The sequence below is a fragment of the Triticum aestivum genome, chromosome 5D (genome assembly GCF_018294505.1).
Source record: "Triticum aestivum cultivar Chinese Spring chromosome 5D, IWGSC CS RefSeq v2.1, whole genome shotgun sequence".
NCBI classification, from domain to species: domain Eukaryota; kingdom Viridiplantae; phylum Streptophyta; class Magnoliopsida; order Poales; family Poaceae; genus Triticum; species Triticum aestivum.
In genome coordinates, this window is record NC_057808.1 from 517,831,073 (window position 1) to 517,848,374 (window position 17,302).

Consider the following 17,302-nt stretch of genomic DNA (forward strand, 5'->3'; position numbering starts at 1 on the left):
CTCAAGCGACCTCCCTCCCCAAGACAACCGCGGGGTGGCCGACTCCAAGAAGCCGGCCTCAAAGAGCGCCGACTCCAAGAAGCCGGCCGAGACCGCAACCACCAAAGCTACTCCCTCATAACGGTGACAAGAAGGGGTGTGGCCACAGTGCGGCCCACTACCCCCGAAGCCCGAGGCGGGCATGGCTACAGGAGGCCGTACGGGACAGCCGCTTCCCGTGCGGCTCGGCACTGTAGCCATGCTGGCCTCAACGTCATCCACGACAGACTCCCGTACGGCCCACGGGCGGCGGGCCCCTTCAGCCAGAGAGAGGCGTGAAGGCGGCCCGGCCTTTCCCAGTCGGCCAAGGGCGTAGCCGGTCCCCAGAAGCCGGCTACCCCCTTCCGTGAAGCAGGAGCCCCATTAAGGAGACAAGACGAGGTAAGGCTACAGTGAGAGCCCCCGAGGCGGCCCACTGTAGCCACGCTTACCTCGACAAAGCCCTCGTCATCAGAGGCGAGGCTACAGTAAGCAGCCGCCGACAAGACCCCGGGCGGTGGGGCCGGCCTGTCGACCAAGAAGCCGGCAGCCGGCGGGACCCACCAGTCGACGGGACCCAACAGCCGGCGGAGAAGCCGGCGAGTGTAGGCACTGACGGCTGGGACCAATGCCCAGCCGGATTACCATTGTACCCCCGGGAGGGTAGGCCTATATATACCCCCCGGAGCACCCATGCAAAGGGTTGGCTTCTAAGCATAGCACGCACACCATAGATAGAGAGAAGAGAGAGCTAGCCTTGTTCTTCTTCTCCCTTGAACCCAACAGCTCTAGGAGCGATTGTAGCTACATTCACCGATCTAGTGATCATGCGGAGATCCCGCAGAGCAGGACTAGGGGTGTTATCTCCTCGAAGAGCCCCGAACCTGGGTAAGATCCGCCGGCGTGCATGTCTTCGCCTCATCCCGTTTCCAGGCACCGGCGACGTCTTATTGGCACCCACAATGATAAGCCATCCGTTGGCATATGTCGCACCAACCACCCGACATCTGTTATATGTAGTATTGGCCAGAACATAAGCTTAAACTGGAATAGTAGGAACTAAACTCTGAGTACTCATTTGGTTAAACTGAAAGAGCCAAAAATCAGTTAAAATCCGGCAAAACTAACTACAGTATATATCAATTACTAAGTGACAAGGAATCAAGTATATAGTTTTGTCGATCTACTCAAGTATCAAGCATTGCCACATTTGGCCACATCACAGGAATCATCTGTTGTGTCAAAACAGAGCAAAGCAGAAAAGGCTCAGCAGTTAAGCAGTCTGCTCCCATAGTTCAGGTGAGATGAGCTACCTAGCTCTGCCCTGGCGGTGGCAGCGGTGGGCCGGGGTCGCCTGAGAGGCGGCAAGCCTCGCACCTCGAGTAGGCCGCACGCTGAGAACCCGCCGGAGGAGAAGGCTCGGTCGCCGCCAGCAGCTCCACCACCGGATCCCGGTACTGCTGCTGACCCTGAGGCGCGTCGGCGTTGCTGGGAGTGGGAACTGGACTCAGAGACGCATTGCCGGCCAGCACGTTGCTGGGAGTGGGGACTGGACTCGGAAGCTTGGAGGCGATCCGCGCGTGCTGAGGAGGAGGTCGAGCTGGCGCTGCTGATCAATGGCAGCACTGCCGTGACCCTGGTTGCCGGTGAAGATATTGCTGTAACATCCTGGTCCTGGTGAAGAAGACTGCCACTGAGGCGCTGGGTTCGCCGGGCCCGATCCGACGAGCGAAAAAGGGTTGTTCAGAATATTGGCCACCTGCAGCCTCATCGCATCCAGCGCTTGCAGCTCAGCCTGGACCTGGAGCTGCTGCTCCCTTGCCCGTGAAGAAGACTGCCGCTCCGGTGGCGGTGCCAAGGTGTGGAGGGATGGAGGCCCCATCTGCGCGTGCTGCGGAGGCCCATTGTGGGCTGCAACAGAAGCCAAGAAATCGAACTCCGGCGTCAGGGAAGAACCAAGAACAGAGAGAAAGGATTTTTTTTTTCTTGGGAGGGAACGCACCTGGATTGCGCACTGCTCCCCGAGGCGCACCGGCGTAGCCAATCTGCGCGTGCTGCTGAGGCGCGTTGCCCATGAATGCATCCCTGTAGCAAGCCTCGCACATGGGTATCTTGAGAACAATCCGCGTGGCGGGCGCTCCGCCGCAACAAGAGCATCCTGGTGCTCTTGCCCGTGAAGAAGAAGGCTGGCCGCGGAGGCGCTGCTGATCAATGACAGTACTGCCGTGACCCTGAGGCGCACCGGCGTTGCCGATCTGCGCGTGCTGCGGGGGCCCGTTGTCTGCTGCAACAGAAGCCAAGAAATCGAACTCCGGCGTCAGTGAAGAACCAAGAACCGCACGGCGGACCAGAGAGAAAGAATTTGGAGCTTTTCTTGGGTTGGGAGGGAACCCACCTAAATTGCCCACCGGCTGCCTCGTCGGTGGAAACTGAGAGAACCCCGCGTGCACTGACCCGCCCCCGCGACCCAGAGCTGCAAGAAACCAAGAAATCGAACACTCCGACGTCAATGAAGAACCAAGAACCGCACGGCGGACCAGAGAGAAAGAATTTGGAACTTTTCTTGAGTTGCGAGGGAACCCACCTAAATTGCCCACCGGCGTTGGTAGCCTCCATTGCGACTGAGAGGGACCCGACCCGCCCCCGCCACCGGGAGCTGCAAGAAACGAAGTACCGGCAGTGTCGTCGACGGCTTCAGTCTCCGTCCCCGCTGCACCCTGACGCCGCCGCTGCCATGGCTCATACCGGGCGTCGGCTTTCCCCTTCCCCTTGTCCGCCATCTCGCCTCTCGGTAGAACAGCTTCGCAAGAACCGCGAGCGCACCCAGGAAGGAAGAAGAGAGGGAGAGGGCGGATGGAAGGAAGCTACGTATGAGAAAGGATGGGGGAGGAGGAAGGCGAGGCGAGGCTATATAGACGACGACGGACAGAGCGCCCGCTGCAACCGATCGATTTCAAGCGGTTGGTCGTCGGTTGGTTTTGGAGGAACAACACGGGCGGGAGGAAGGAAGAGCCTCAGACGGTTCAAAAAACAAAAGGAAGAGCCACAGAAACGGGCCTAAAGTACTTCGGATAGGCCGGCCAATGGCCCAAATCATTAGCCAGGCCAGACCCATCCTCCCAGTATTATTAGTTCAAACTATTCCATTTTCTACAAAGTTCCAGATTTTCCAATGGCCCAAATAAAAGTTCCAGATTTTCATCGTTTTTTGTTGAAATTCTAGAGAACTATTTTTTTTATCTACAACGTTCGAGTACTCCAAATGAAAATAAATGGCACTAGATATTTTATCTATTTGTAAGAACTCTCAAGAAATAGCAACAAACGATAAAAGGTTTACCACTATTTGTAAGAACGGTTTTGTATCACTACATGAAAAACATATCTTTCCTTGTGTTATTCAGTATGTCGAGTGTATTTTATCGGCCGCCCGGCTAATAGTGATTTGAGCCGAGTGTTATAGTCAAGGATCGCTGGAGAGTAAAATGCATGTATGGTCCTCAAATTCGGTGGTGATGTCCACAATGGTCCTCAAACTCAGAAACACTACTTAAATACAGTCCCCGAACAGTGTGATCGCCGGGGTCCATCACTTGCCCAGTCCTCGCACTGGCCGGTAGCGGCGGCGTCCACGGACGTCGTATCTTTCTTGAAGGCTCCGTCGCGGTGCTCCCACTTCTCCGTGTGGCTCCGGGTGAAAACTTGATCTTCGGATCGGACGGTGGCGGCTATCCGTGGTCGTACCCTTCTGGGAGGCACCGTCCTGGAGTCCTTGCTCCGTCTTTGTCCGTCTCACCCCTCCTCGGTGGCTCCAAGTAGTTCTTCTTGGTTCATCTCTAGTTTGCTTGGTTGTCGTCCGAGTGGTGTGTCAATGCCCGGCACCTTTGTATCTTGCCTTGGGTGTGTGCTGTGTGTCATGGTGGGTGTGTTTGTATCAGTTCGCTCGAATGTATGTGGTGATGTTGGCTTTATAATATAAAGCGGGGGGCAACCCTTTTTGGTAATACAGTCCCCGAACTTGATAATATCGCTTCAATACGGTCCTTAAACTTGACGAACATGTCCTGCGATACACCCCACAGACGTTTCTTGTACGCCGCAAAGTTTTATTTTTAGAAAACCGCCTCACATCTAATTTAATTATATAAAAAATCTAAAGTTAGAAATGTGGGCTCCACACGTCAGTATTGGAAAGGAGAACTGATTCCAATATGGAGGGTCGAACGAACCTAGGAAGTCCAGATCACGGGTTGCTTAGTCCACACAAGCTAACCACCAAGTAATAGGCTGCTCGACATAAATTATTGAGCTATTGTATATACTAGTTGATTGCTCGTGCGTTGCCACGGAGCAAGACAATCTATAAATAAAGGCAATAATCTATTACTTGTTATTTTACGACAAATGGAAATACAAATGGTCATCCAGTTTAAGACCGCATCCAAACAAATGTCAAATCCTCACGTAACTCTTGCAACACCACACTTTTTTTTTAAGCCGCCCCACACGTTCCATTGATATTCTTCATCCAGTCCAGAAACTTTTTTGCGATAAAGCCCTTAGAATTTTTTTGCCACCGAGTAGTGATACAAAGCATCCAAACATAACAGAAAAAAGCGAACATGTCCTAGGGAACCGACAACATCTAACATCAAACATCTAAGCACCCAAACATGGATAATGAAGTGTTAGACATCTAACGACAACATCTCTCACCACCGATTGGAAGTGTTGACCATGAATCCATAATGAATCAAAGATGGAAACCATGTTGGGTGCCTACCATCAATGATAAAACCATGTGAGGTTCTTCCCATCATTGTTACTCAAACTAAATTAATTCACGCACGACTAAAGTTATTCCTATTTTTGTACGACCTGGCGATGGATGGTGATGACGCTTCCTACATATGCAATCAAGGCTGCCTTTTTCGCATTGACAAAAATCGTATGTGATTTGTCGTACGTGAAGCATCGCTCTTCTTATGCTTACTTATTGCAATCATCTCAAGAATAATAATGTGCAATCATCTCACTTGTTCTTCCATGCAAGGGGCCATTATTGTGTACAATCTGACGTGTTACGCACTGCAATTGATGCAGGCTAATAATATACTTTTTTAATCTTATTTTTCCTACAGGAAACAGGTTGAATCTTACCCAAGAGGCAACATAACAAGATGAAAAAGAGAAAAGAAATTTCAAGGATGTCAAGAAGTCAGCTCAGTTGTAAAGGAGCAAAGGCTAGGTGTCAAATGCCTCCAAAGGGAGGTTAACATTCTAATAACTTCAGAAACCAACTCTTCCATCCACTCAAAAAAAACTTCCAGATCCATCTCTTTGGCCTAAAAAGATCTCCACTTATTTCTTTCCAAACCTGTCCGACTGCATAAGAGGCAAGGGAGATCTCCTTGTTGTACTTATCTTGATCTACCAAGTTCTCGCTTAATATATCTGAATATTGCAACTATATTTTTGGCCCCCGTCTTCTCCAAGTGTTGCTCCTTTGTTCCTAGAAGTCCTACCTCAAGCAATAAAAAAAACCTTACCTGTCTAGTTCATTTTTTAGAAACTTTAACCATCTAGTTCATTTTTTAGAAACTTTAACCATCTAAGTTACCTCTGCGTTATTTTCAGAAACTTTAACCGTCTAGTTCATTTTTTAGAAGTCAATTATGTACAATCTGACGTGTTACGCACTGCAATTGATGCAGGCTAATAATATACTTTTTCAATCTTATTTTTCCTACAGGAAACAGGTTGAATCTTACCCAAGAGGCAAGATAACAAGATGAAAAAGTAGAAAAGAAATTTCAAGGATGTCAAGAATTCAGCTCGGTTGTAAAGGAGCAAAGGCTAGGTGTCAAATGCCTCCAAAGGGAGGTTAACATTCTAATAACTTCAGAAACCAACTCTTCCATCCACACAAAAAAAACTTCCACATCCATCTCTTTGGCCTAAAAAGATCTCCACTTATTTCTTTCCAAACCTGTCGGACTGCATAAGAGGCAAGGGAGATCTCCTTGTTGTACTTATCTTGATCTACCAAGTTCTCGCTTAATATATCTGAATATTGCAACTATATTTTTGGCCCCCGTCTTCTCCAAGTGCTGCTCCTTTGTTCCTAGAAGTCCTACCTCAAGCAATCCAAAAAAAAACCTTACCTGTCTAGTTCATTTTTTAGAAACTTTAACCATCTAGTTCATTTTTTAGAAACTTTAACCATCTAAGTTACCTCTGCGTTATTTTCAGAAACTTTAACCGTCTAGTTCACTTTTTAGAAGTCAATTATTACATTTCTTATGACCAAATTACTTTAATTGGACTTTTTTAGCATCTTGTGATGTCCCTGAAACTGAATGCTTTTGCTCTGGAGTACTGTACCCATCACCTAGTTAATTTGAACTACAATAATTCATCAATGATGTTTTAATTTAATGGGCATATTGCAAATTTATCTTAGACACGGATAAGTATACAGTAACTTAAGCAAAGAATTTCCAACAAATAGGCGGGGAACCATGTGAAGATATTATGGAGAAAACTTACCATCCGTGGATGACTTTCTGTAGGTGTTCTTCAAGAACTCGACGAAAGAATGATCATTGTGAGTAAGCATCACCTGTCGAAAGAAAGGTCAAAGTTGCCAACGGTTATTACTAAAATATTTTGCAACTTCTCCATACATGTTCTGCTTGTAAATCAATGTCAGATGAAGAGTAGTACATTACATTGTTGATATAATTCGTGCCTCTTATGCTCAGAGCTACCGAACAAGAGCAATCGCACTGCCTCTGAATCTTTTTGTGAGCACATCTTGGAAAGGTTGTTTGTATCTAACAGGATTCCTGCAAGCTGAGGACAAACCCACAGAACATAATCAGGCGTGCCAGTTTAAATTACGCACAATGGTTGGTAGAACAGGTAGAAAATACAGCAACCAGAAGTTTACTTATGCCCAGGCTCTGAAATGGTCATTGGCGAGGACTGTGCAAACTGAGCCTGCCTAGAAGACAAAAACAGGCGTGGCTATGAAGTAAATGTTGTAACCATATGAATCCTTCAGCAGACTAACCAAAAGTACTTAGCACAAGTACACGATATTACTTTACCGTTTGATCTTAAAACATCGCGGCCCACCACCACCATGGTGGCCCGCTGATCCGTTGTTAATCCCTCCATATGTCACCTAATTCAGATCAGCCTCTCAAAGTCAGCATCATATACGGTTGCTTTACCCAGGATGTATGTGCAGGAACAAGCTGTCAATAAGAAAAAAAGTCACTTGCTGCTGTCGGACCCTGCCCGCTGCGCTCCGCTCCATGGTCGAAGTCGTCCTCCCGCGTCAGGCTCGAGATCTTATATATAAGACAGTAGTGTGCCACTGTGCCATCATGTGGTTGAGATATGGTTGCATCAAAATATTGAAAAAAGAAGATCATTCAAGCTTTAGCAGAAAACAAATGGAGATGTACTCTTTGCGCCCCAAGTAACCATATTTGTAGTAGGTGTTTAATACTCTGTAGAACTTTGAATATGATTGTCATCATATAGCTTTTTGGACTATCCATTGTATTTTTAGTCTACACTTCTATACAAGAGCAATTCTTTCAACCACTTTATGGGCACAACATAAGCTAAACATATACCTTAATCTCTCCAGAAACTAAGTAAACATAATAGTACAGATTATAAAATGAGTCGCCAATGGTTGGCACTCCCAATATCTCCAAACTCAAACGAAGTGACATCATCTATTCAGTTAATAATTGAACCCACAAGATCTCTCATGACATTCAGACTACTGTGTAATCAGAAACATAAGAAACATCAAGAAAATGAATCAACGATGAAGCTTACCTTCAGACTGTAGTGGCTCGATTTGGAGGCAGGGCGGGACAGGCGGCCAGGGGAGACGTTGTCTTTGGCGGAACAGGGATAGCGGGGCGACATCTCAGAGTACAGAGAGATGGGCAGGTCCTCACCTGTGTAATCAGCACCATGAATGGAAGCTTTGGATGGCACCGCGAGCCGCACGACGACGTGTCAGCATAAAGCAGACATGGCCATTCAGAAAGGCGGGAGGACGAGTCAACGGCGGAGCGCGAACGATCCACTGCCCACGAATGACAACGGAGAAGAAAGCCACACGGGGTGGCGCCTGGGCCGGGTACATCACAACCAACGCGGTCGCGACGAGGAGCGAGAGCTGCGGTGGTTATCGGGGATCTCCCCTGCGGCAGGCTGGCGAGCAGCAATCGGCACCACACCTCCCCGTACTCTGCCACGAGCACCTCCCACCTTCGCTTGCACTCGTTGGCCGCCCTCCTTGTCCGCATAGCTAGATGGCCCCCTTTCGTGAGGAGGGAGACGATGTGTTTGGGAGATCGTGGGAGTGGATTAGGAGATGCGTGGGTGGAACGAGGAAAAACAAAGGTGGAGAAAAGAGGGGAGATCGTGGGTGTGTCACGACTCAAGACGGGGTCGTGGGATGCGGCTGTTTCTGTTTTCCGTTTTTATTTTTCAGTTTTCAACGAACGAAGCGAGAGAGGGGCGGGAGCGGGCCCGATTTTTTCCTACCGATTCTTTCGGCGTGGGATCTCTCGAGGGGGAGAGGAAAGGAGGTCGAACCATCACGACGTTCGATCCTCCTTTAATAGTAGAGATATTGCGTTATTATGTACCTTGTCAAGTGTTATTTTTTATACTTTTTATATATGGCGCTCCTATAGACCTATACAAGTTTTTTTTCATGTTCATGTTTTTATATTATGTTTCCCATTTGGAAAAAGAAATGGAAGAAAACAAAAGTTGCCATAAAACTTAAAGAAAGTGTTAGTGCATTTAAAAAAATGTTCGGCATGTTTTTGGAAAAAAGATCATCAGTATTAAAAACTGTATGTATGTTTTTGGAAAATGTTTCATGTGTATTCAAAAATTGCAAACGTCTTTAAAATATGTATGTTATGCATTGAAAAATGACCGCAAGGATGCAAAATTATTGTGTATTTTCATTATATTCTTAAAATACACAATTATTTAAAAAGATGAATGTTGTATTTAGAAAACTGTACAGTGTGTATTAAAAATTATTGTGTCATAATAATAAATTCTAGAAATCTAATAAAACATGTTAGACATGGTTTTATGTAAGAATTATTTTACAATATATTTTTCTAATATACGTTGAACCTTCTTTAAATGCATGACGGACATTTTTTTAAATGCACGACGAACTTTCTTCAAAAACAATTTTGCAATTTTTTAATACACGTGAAATATTTTCCATAAACATGTTTATAGTTTTTTTAGTACATGTGAAACATTTTTTAAAACATGTTGAACTTTTTTTTAAATGCGGTAACACTTTCTTTAAGTTTTATGGCAACTTATTTTTTTCAGATGCGAAAAAATAATATGAAAAACATGAACTTTAAAAAAAGAAACTTGTGCGGGCCTATAGTTATGCCATAAATAAAAAATATATTTGAAAACGCTTGAAGATGTACATAGAAATGCAGTATACTTCCACCAAGCATATGTTCGATCCTCCATATTGGTGTTAGTTCTTCTTTTCTCATACTGAAATGTGGAATATTAGGTTTTTTGGTAATTAAATAAATTCTTTTTTGCTGTCAAATCAGAGAGATGTATTCCACGAAAGTATTCCCCGGACAATCAGCCAACAAGCTGGTTACCACGAAAGATGGTGTTTTGTCAAGCCAACTTTCGATCACATTCAGAGTGCAAGCACACTTTGCACAAAAGATGTGTCGGTAAGTTAGCCGACCAGTTTACATGCTGAACTTCAAAAACAATGATATCACAAACTAGCTATCCTATTTCTTCTAAGATAGGGGCCACAAGTGAGCGGGAATTGTGACGAGTGTTCTAGAGTGTCACCAACTCCAGGCAGTTCACCTCCATGATCACATGCGAGTAACCTCGAAGTGTCGCAAAACGAGCTCCTTCTCGTAGTGACATAGCTTCAATGGTCAGTGGGTCTAAGATACCCACATATTGCTTGCTCCAGGCTCCCAAGAGTGTCGGCGAGGAGCGTGCTACACCGCCCACACTGCCTGTTCCATCAACAAAATTTAGAGCCCCATCGGTAGTGAACTTGATGACTCCTGGTTCCGGTGGCCTCCAGCCATGCCCCGACAAAACCGTAGGAAGATTCTGTGGGAGTACAAGGAGCGCGAGTGCCTCCTTGGTAGTTCTGAGAGCCGCAGTCAGGTCTCTCCCTTCCTCTCCATGCTTGATATGGTTGCGAGAGTGTCATATCGTCCACATAATAGTGATTATTTTTGCTCTATCTTCCTCCGCAAAACGTGTATCACATAGAATATCGTGAGCCCAAGAGTCCGGGTGTAGACGAGGTAGTCTGATGCCGAACCATGCATAAGCTTCCTCCCAGAAACGTTGTGCATGAGATCACAGAATGAGGGCGTGCATGAGGTCTTCCTCCTTTTCTAAGCAAACATTGCATTTGTCCACAACTGCAATATGACGGTGTTTGAGAGTGCACTCGTCTGGAAGGATCCTTCGTATTACTCTCCACCAGAACATGTGAACTTTTGGGATAACTTTGAGTTTCCACAATGCATTCCACATCTGTTTTTCATCTCCTGATGTGTCGGTAGCCTTCCCTTCTTTTAGAGCTTGACGCTCGTTCTGAGTCACTAGAGCACGGTACACCGATTTAACAGTGTAGTTGCCTGATCTCTCAAAGGCCCAAGCATATGAATCATCACCCCACCTCGCCTAATAGGTATATTAAGAATCGCCTCGGCGGCTGGTGTGATGAATGTTGATCGCACGAGCTCTTGCCGCCACGACCAATTGCCCACGTCAATCAGGTCCAAAACCGAATTGGACATTGGTGTTCGGCGGCTTCAACATAGGGGACATAGAAATAGTTCCGGCAATCCATTTATCTGACCAAGCATCGATGGAAGTCCCGTCTCCAATTCTTTTTATTAAACATGCGTTCAAAGCTTCCCTGTCTGCAATGATCTCTCTCCAAGTTGCAAAAGCAGATTTGGGAATGGTTGCATGCATGAAATCCGTGTCAGGGAAGTAGTGTCCCTTTAAAACTCTTGCACATAGAGAATTCATATTAGTTAGGAACCTCCATCCGTGCTTCCCTAATAGTGCAATATTGAACTGATGGGGTTCACGAAAACCCATGCCTCCCTTGCACTTGGGTGTCGCAAGATCTTTCCACGAAACCCAGTGCATAGCATTCTTGTCAAGAGAACTGCTCCAGAAATACTTTGCCATGGGTGAAGTCAGACTCATACAGACTTCCGTAGTGAGCAGAAAAGTACTCATCGAGTACGTGGGAATTGCCTGAACCACTGACTTTAATAACGTTTCACGTCCTGCACATGCCAGCAGCTTCTCAGACCATCCCTGCATTTTACCATGGGCCCTCTTCCCGATGTAATCAAAAGTACCACTTAAAATACGACCAACAGTTGTGAGGAGCCCCAAGTAACGCTCACTAAACGCCTCCACTGCAATGTTCAGGATAGCTTTCAACTGTTGCCTCAACTAAGCTGGTGTGCTGATCTGAAGTAAATTGAACTCTTTTCACAGTTGACACACTGCCCCGAAGCTTCTCCATAAATTCGAAGAATTGAAGGAAATATGCCCTAGAGGCAATAATAAAGTTGTTATTTATATTTCCTTATATCATGATAAATGTTTATTATCATGCTAGAATTGTATTAACTGGAAACTTAGTACATGTGTGAATACATAGACAAACACAGTGTCACTAGTATGCCTCTACTTGACTAGCTCGTTGAATCAAAGATGGTTAAGTTTCCTAGCCATAGAGATGAGTTGTCATTTGATTAACGAGATCACATAATTAGAGAATGATGTGATTGACTTGACCCATTCCGTTAGCTTAGCACTTGATCGTTTAGTATGTTGCTATTGCTTTCTTCATGACTTATACATGTTCCTGTGACTATGAGATTATGCAACTCCCGAATACCGGAGGAACACTTAGTGTGCTACCAAACGTCACAACGTAACTGGGTGATTATAAAGGTGCTCTACAGGTGTCTCCGATGGTACTTGTTGAGTTGGCATAGATCGAGATTAGGATTTTTCACTCCGATTGTCGGAGAGGTATCTCTGGGCCCTCTCGGTAATGCACATCACTATAAGCCTTGCAAGCAAATGTGACTAATGAGTTAGTTGCAGGATGATGCATTACGGAACGAGTAAAGAGACTTGCCGGTAACGAGATTGAACTAGGTATTGAGATACCGACGATCGAATCTCGGGCAAGTAACATACCGATGACAAAGGGAACAACGTATGTTGTTATGCGGTTTGACTGATAAAGATTTCGTAGAATATGTGGGAGCCAATATGAGCATCCAGGTTCCGCTATTGGTTATTGACCGGAGACGTGTCTCGGTCATGTCTACATAGTTCTCAAACCCGTAGGGTCCGCACGCTTAACGTTCGGTGACGATCGGTATTATGAGTTTATGTGTTTTGATGTACCAAAGGTAGTTCGGAGTCCCGGATATGATCACGGACATGACGAGGAGTCTTGAAATGGCCGAGACATAAAGATCGATATATTGGATGACTATGTTTGGACATCGGAAAGGTTTCGAGAGAGTTCGCGCATATACCGGAGTACCGGGGGGTTACCGGAACCCCCCGGGGAGTCAATGGGCCTTAATGGGCCATAGTGGAAAGGAGGAGGAGGCGGCTAAGGTGGGGGCGCCCCCCCCCCCCAAGCCCAATCCGAATTGGAAGGGGGGCCGACCCTCCTTTCCTTCTCTTCTTCTCCCCCTTCCTTCCCTCTCCTACTCCAACTAGGGAAGGGGGAATCCTACTCCCACCGGGAGTAGGACTCCCCCCTTGGGCGCGCCTAGGAGGCCGGCCCTCTCCCCCTCCTCCACTCCTTTATATTCGGGGGAGGGGGGCACCCCATGGACACACAAGTTGATCATTGATCTCTTAGCCGTGTGCGGTGCCCCCCTCCACCATAATCCACCTCGGTCATATCGTCGTAGTGCTTAGGCGAAGCCCTGCGCCGGTAGCTTCATCATCACCGTCATCACGCCGTCATGCTGACGAAGCTCTTCCCCGACACTCAGCTGGATCAAGAGTTCGTGGGACGTCACCGAGCCGAACGTGTGCAGATCGCGGAGGTGCCGTACTTTCGGTACTAGGATCGGTCGGATCGTGAAGACGTACGACTACATCAACCGTGTTGTCATAACGCTTCCGCTTACGGTCTACGAGGGTACGTGGACAACACTCTCCCCTCTCGTTGCTATGCATCACCTTGATCTTGCGTGTGCATACGATTTTTTTTGAAATTACTGCGTTCCCCAACAAGAATCTCATTCAGTATTACAACATTTTGGTTGGCTGCACTCATGACGATCAAACTATCATCTGGAAATAACAAATGTGTGACCCAAGGTGACCTGTAACTGACTCTAATACCTCTGTCAATATGTCCACCATTATGGTACTTGAGGAGAGAGGAAAAACCTGTAGCACATATTAAGAATAAGTATGACGAAATCGGATCACCTTGCCTGAATCCACGGGAGGGAGTGAAATAGGGTAGCAGCTCTCCATTGACACGAACAAAAAATTGTATTGAAGATACACATTTCATGATCAGTCGGACAAAGACCATGTTGAAACCTAGTCTTAATAAAATGGCCTCCAGAAAATGCCATTCAACCCATGCCTCCAGAAAAACTCATGTCCTTGTTACAACCGTCTCAAGACCCTTAGTCGAGGACCCCCCCACCCGAAATCTGTTGGATTTAGCTCCGTCACAGGGAAGGAGCTAGAGACAACAAATTCCCTGAAGATGCCCTCGGAACAAACTTTAGTGAAAAAATTCCAAAGCTTGGGGAGTGGGATGGCACTGTCCCACTCAAAATCAGTAGGAGTCAACAACTTGGCAGTGAAAAAGTCTGCCCAAAGAGCATGGATGGAAACCACATTGTCTGAGGTGCCACTAGGACATGAGTATTGTTCCCAAGCTCTCGTGCATTCCTTGGAGAAAATTGGCAGCAAGGGTAAATTAGGCTAAACCGCAGCAGAGTCAGAGAGGTTCCCAATATGACATTCCTCCAAATGAATCTCCTCTTGAATGAGCACCATGCCTAATTAAAATGTTCCGGAAAAAGTGTTCATCTGTCTCTTGCACAAGAACTTGCTCTAGGCCCTCCCACTTATTGCTCTGGGTCTGCACCAAGTCCACATCATTTTGAACAGGTTGAATCTGCATATGAACAGGGGCATCATTGATAGAATCACTGGAAGTCTCCAATTGATGGTTCCTTTTTTTATATTTTCCATTTTTTTCCTTTCAAAAGATATACAAGTATCTTTTACAAATACATGCCTATTTATAAATAGGCAACCATTTTAAAGTTACCTGAACCTTTTTCATTTTATGTTTTCTTTTTGTCATTTATTCTGTGTTATTGTTTTTCATGTTTTTACTTTGTAAAGAGGTATTTTTTTTAACAAATACATGTCAGAGGATCACTCTAATGTTCTTAGCCGCCTGCGATGCCCGACTTGCCCTCTCCTACCCCACCACCTTGAACACGAACCCCTTCTCATTGCACATGGGCATAGCCCGCCATCAATGCACGAAGGGCACTCACCTTTTTGTCCATCCTGCTAGTGTTTCTCCTTTGGACGCTCATAACTAGCCAATGTTCGCCAAGGAGGGTGGCACATGCGAATTTTTAGGTGGCATTTTTAGTTGTGCAGGGATGTCATTTTCTTCAAAGTGACATGGTAGTTTCTTCAAAGAAGACATTTTTCGTTTTGAAATTGTCATCATTTGATCTTTCTTCACAACTAAAACTGCCAACAAATGGCGTTCGCTTGCCACCCCTCTCCCAACAAATGGCTATGTTTCATTTTATCTTTTCCATCATTTGTTGCTTATTTTTAAAATTGTATTAGTTGCTCCCAATGTATGCCACATGGTGTTATTTCTTGTTTTCCATTTTTTTAATTCTTTTTTAATTTCCTTCCAGTTTTATTTGTTGCTTATGTTTGATTTCTTAATTATGTATTTATTTATGTTTCCCCATTCGTCCTTTTATTTTCATTTTACTTTTCTGTTATAGCAGATACATGGACAATTTCGAGAGACATGCAACTACTTTGTTTACGTTGATGAAATAGTTTATTGGGAGTGCATGCCCGGATATTTATCGATAGTAGCATGGACATTTTATTTAGCATATACGAGAAACAATTTCCTCAATCTGTATGAACAAAATGAGAACGATGAAATGACATTTTACCGGAACTTTAAATTGTCCGTTTAGCTGGTGCTTCCCGCTGGTCCAAATCACTCTTGTTGCACTAATTAATCTTCCTGTAGTATGCTTGGGCTGAGAGAGGAGGATGGAGAGAACTCAAAGTGGGCTGAGGCTGAGCGCGCGTCCCATCTCTTGTCTTGTCATGTCCAAGTAGCCAGAGGAGTGAGCGCTGTGGCGGAGGGAGTGAGTATATAAGCAGATATTTCTAGGGTTGATGCGCAGTCTCTTTCCGGTCCATCTCCCAGCCGTCTCTCTCTTTCTCCCCGTTCTTTCTCTCAGCTGCTGCATCTGGCCTTGTCCACCACGCCGTGCACCGTCGGCCCTTGCCGGCGCATAACATGGATCAGTACGTGTATGCCTTGTCGACGGGCGCCGCTAGCTCGCCTTCCCTCCCCGCCGGCTGATCCACCCACTGGCCGCCGAAGGCACGCAGTCCCACCGGCCGGTGACCGCTGCGACAGGCTGCTCTGATCCGGCGGCTGCGCGCGGAAATCAGTCCCTCCGGCCGGCGACCGCTCGCTGTTGTCTGGTGACTATTTGTTGGGTCTTTAGCCTGTTGACTTGAATGCTTGCTAATTAAGCAGCAAGAGCGTACACAACTTGATGCCCTTACTGGTCGACTCAGTGCTTTCTCACTGCTACAACGTGTTCTGGCGTCTACTTTCATCTTTTGGAGCTTGCCTGCTCACTTGCGAGCAGACATCAAGAGGCCTTTTTTTTTCTCTTCGAGGGAAGGAGGCCCTTGTTTTTAGTCATGCAAAACTGATGCTACTATTATCACCGTCAGGTTTCAGTCAACTAGGCCGTTTGCCTGGCAGACTGCCACCTCTTTCTGCACGACGTGAAGCGTCATTCTTTGTGATGTCTCGTGTTGGGCAGGTTGTGCTCTTGGTATTTCGAGTGGCGCTAAATACACCAGTGGAACAAAAAGGCCCTCGAGGGGAATTCACATTTGCTGCTAATTAATACTCCCTCCGTTCTAAAACAAGTGTCTCAGCTTTAGTATAACTTTGTAATAAAGTTAGTACAAAGTAGAGACACTTATTTTGGGTCGGAGGGAGTAATTCATAAGCTTTATGTATCCATTTGGCCGAACAACATGAATAAAAATAATTTAATCCAGCAAAAATAGTACTCTCTCCGTTCCTAAATATTTGTCTTTCTAGAGATTTTAACAAGTGATTACATACGGAGCAAAATAAGTGAATCTATACTCTAAAATATGTCTATATACATCCGTATGTGATAGTCCATTTGAAATGTTTAGAAAGGTAAATATTTAGGAACGGAGGGAGTACCAGGTGTGTGATTTGAACAACCGACCAAAGATTGTACACCAGCCACGGATGCCACTCCAACCAATGAGGTCTCATGTACTATGAAAAGTACAAGTACTCTATGATTGTATAACAAACATATTCAAAAGAATGCAAAAATCTTCATGTCATTTAAAAAAAATCAAGTGCTATTTTAAAACAAATTCATAAAATTGAAAAAAATTCTGAATGATAAAAATGTTTATTTGATTCAAGTTTTTTTGTGAGGCAAAATTATTTGATTTAACCATTATTCAAGTGAGGATCCGCAATCTAAGGGCGTGCTGAGCTTGTATTTTTTTTCAGAAAACACTCAAACTTTTATAGACTATATAAACTTTGTAAAACAACACAGTTTTTCTTAAAGCACAAACACATTTATATGCTACATGAATATTTTATTAGAAATTCGTAAATATTAAATTATATGAGAATTTATTTAAATATATGAACCTTTCTAAAATTACTTTAATATTTTATTAAAAAATACAAAACAAATTAGTTGTAAAATATATTCTTAATTCATAATTTAAATATGTGTATTTTTTTACTAAATTGTTGCATAGATTTTATGAAATTATATGAACTATTTTAACGTAATTTATTTTCAATATATGTATA

At 45.1% G+C, this 17,302-nt stretch overlaps 1 protein-coding gene across 2 annotated transcripts; it reads right to left on the reverse strand.

Annotated features, from left to right (window-relative positions):
* Positions 1-1,205: 1,205 nt before the first annotated feature.
* LOC123125899 (uncharacterized) lies at positions 1,206-3,005 on the reverse strand. Of its 2 annotated transcripts, none has more exons than XM_044546342.1 (4): positions 2,603-3,005; positions 2,414-2,491; positions 2,021-2,299; positions 1,206-1,929 (listed from the first exon to the last, which is right to left on the reverse strand). In XM_044546342.1, the coding sequence occupies exons 1-4, from the start codon at positions 2,796-2,798 to the stop codon at positions 1,526-1,528; spliced, it is 957 nt and encodes a 318-aa protein (XP_044402277.1). In that variant the 5' UTR covers positions 2,799-3,005; the 3' UTR covers positions 1,206-1,525. The 2 variants fall into 2 exon arrangements, with proteins under 2 accessions (XP_044402277.1, XP_044402276.1); XM_044546341.1 differs by having other exon boundaries at positions 2,021-2,302.
* Positions 3,006-17,302: the final 14,297 nt, after the last annotated feature.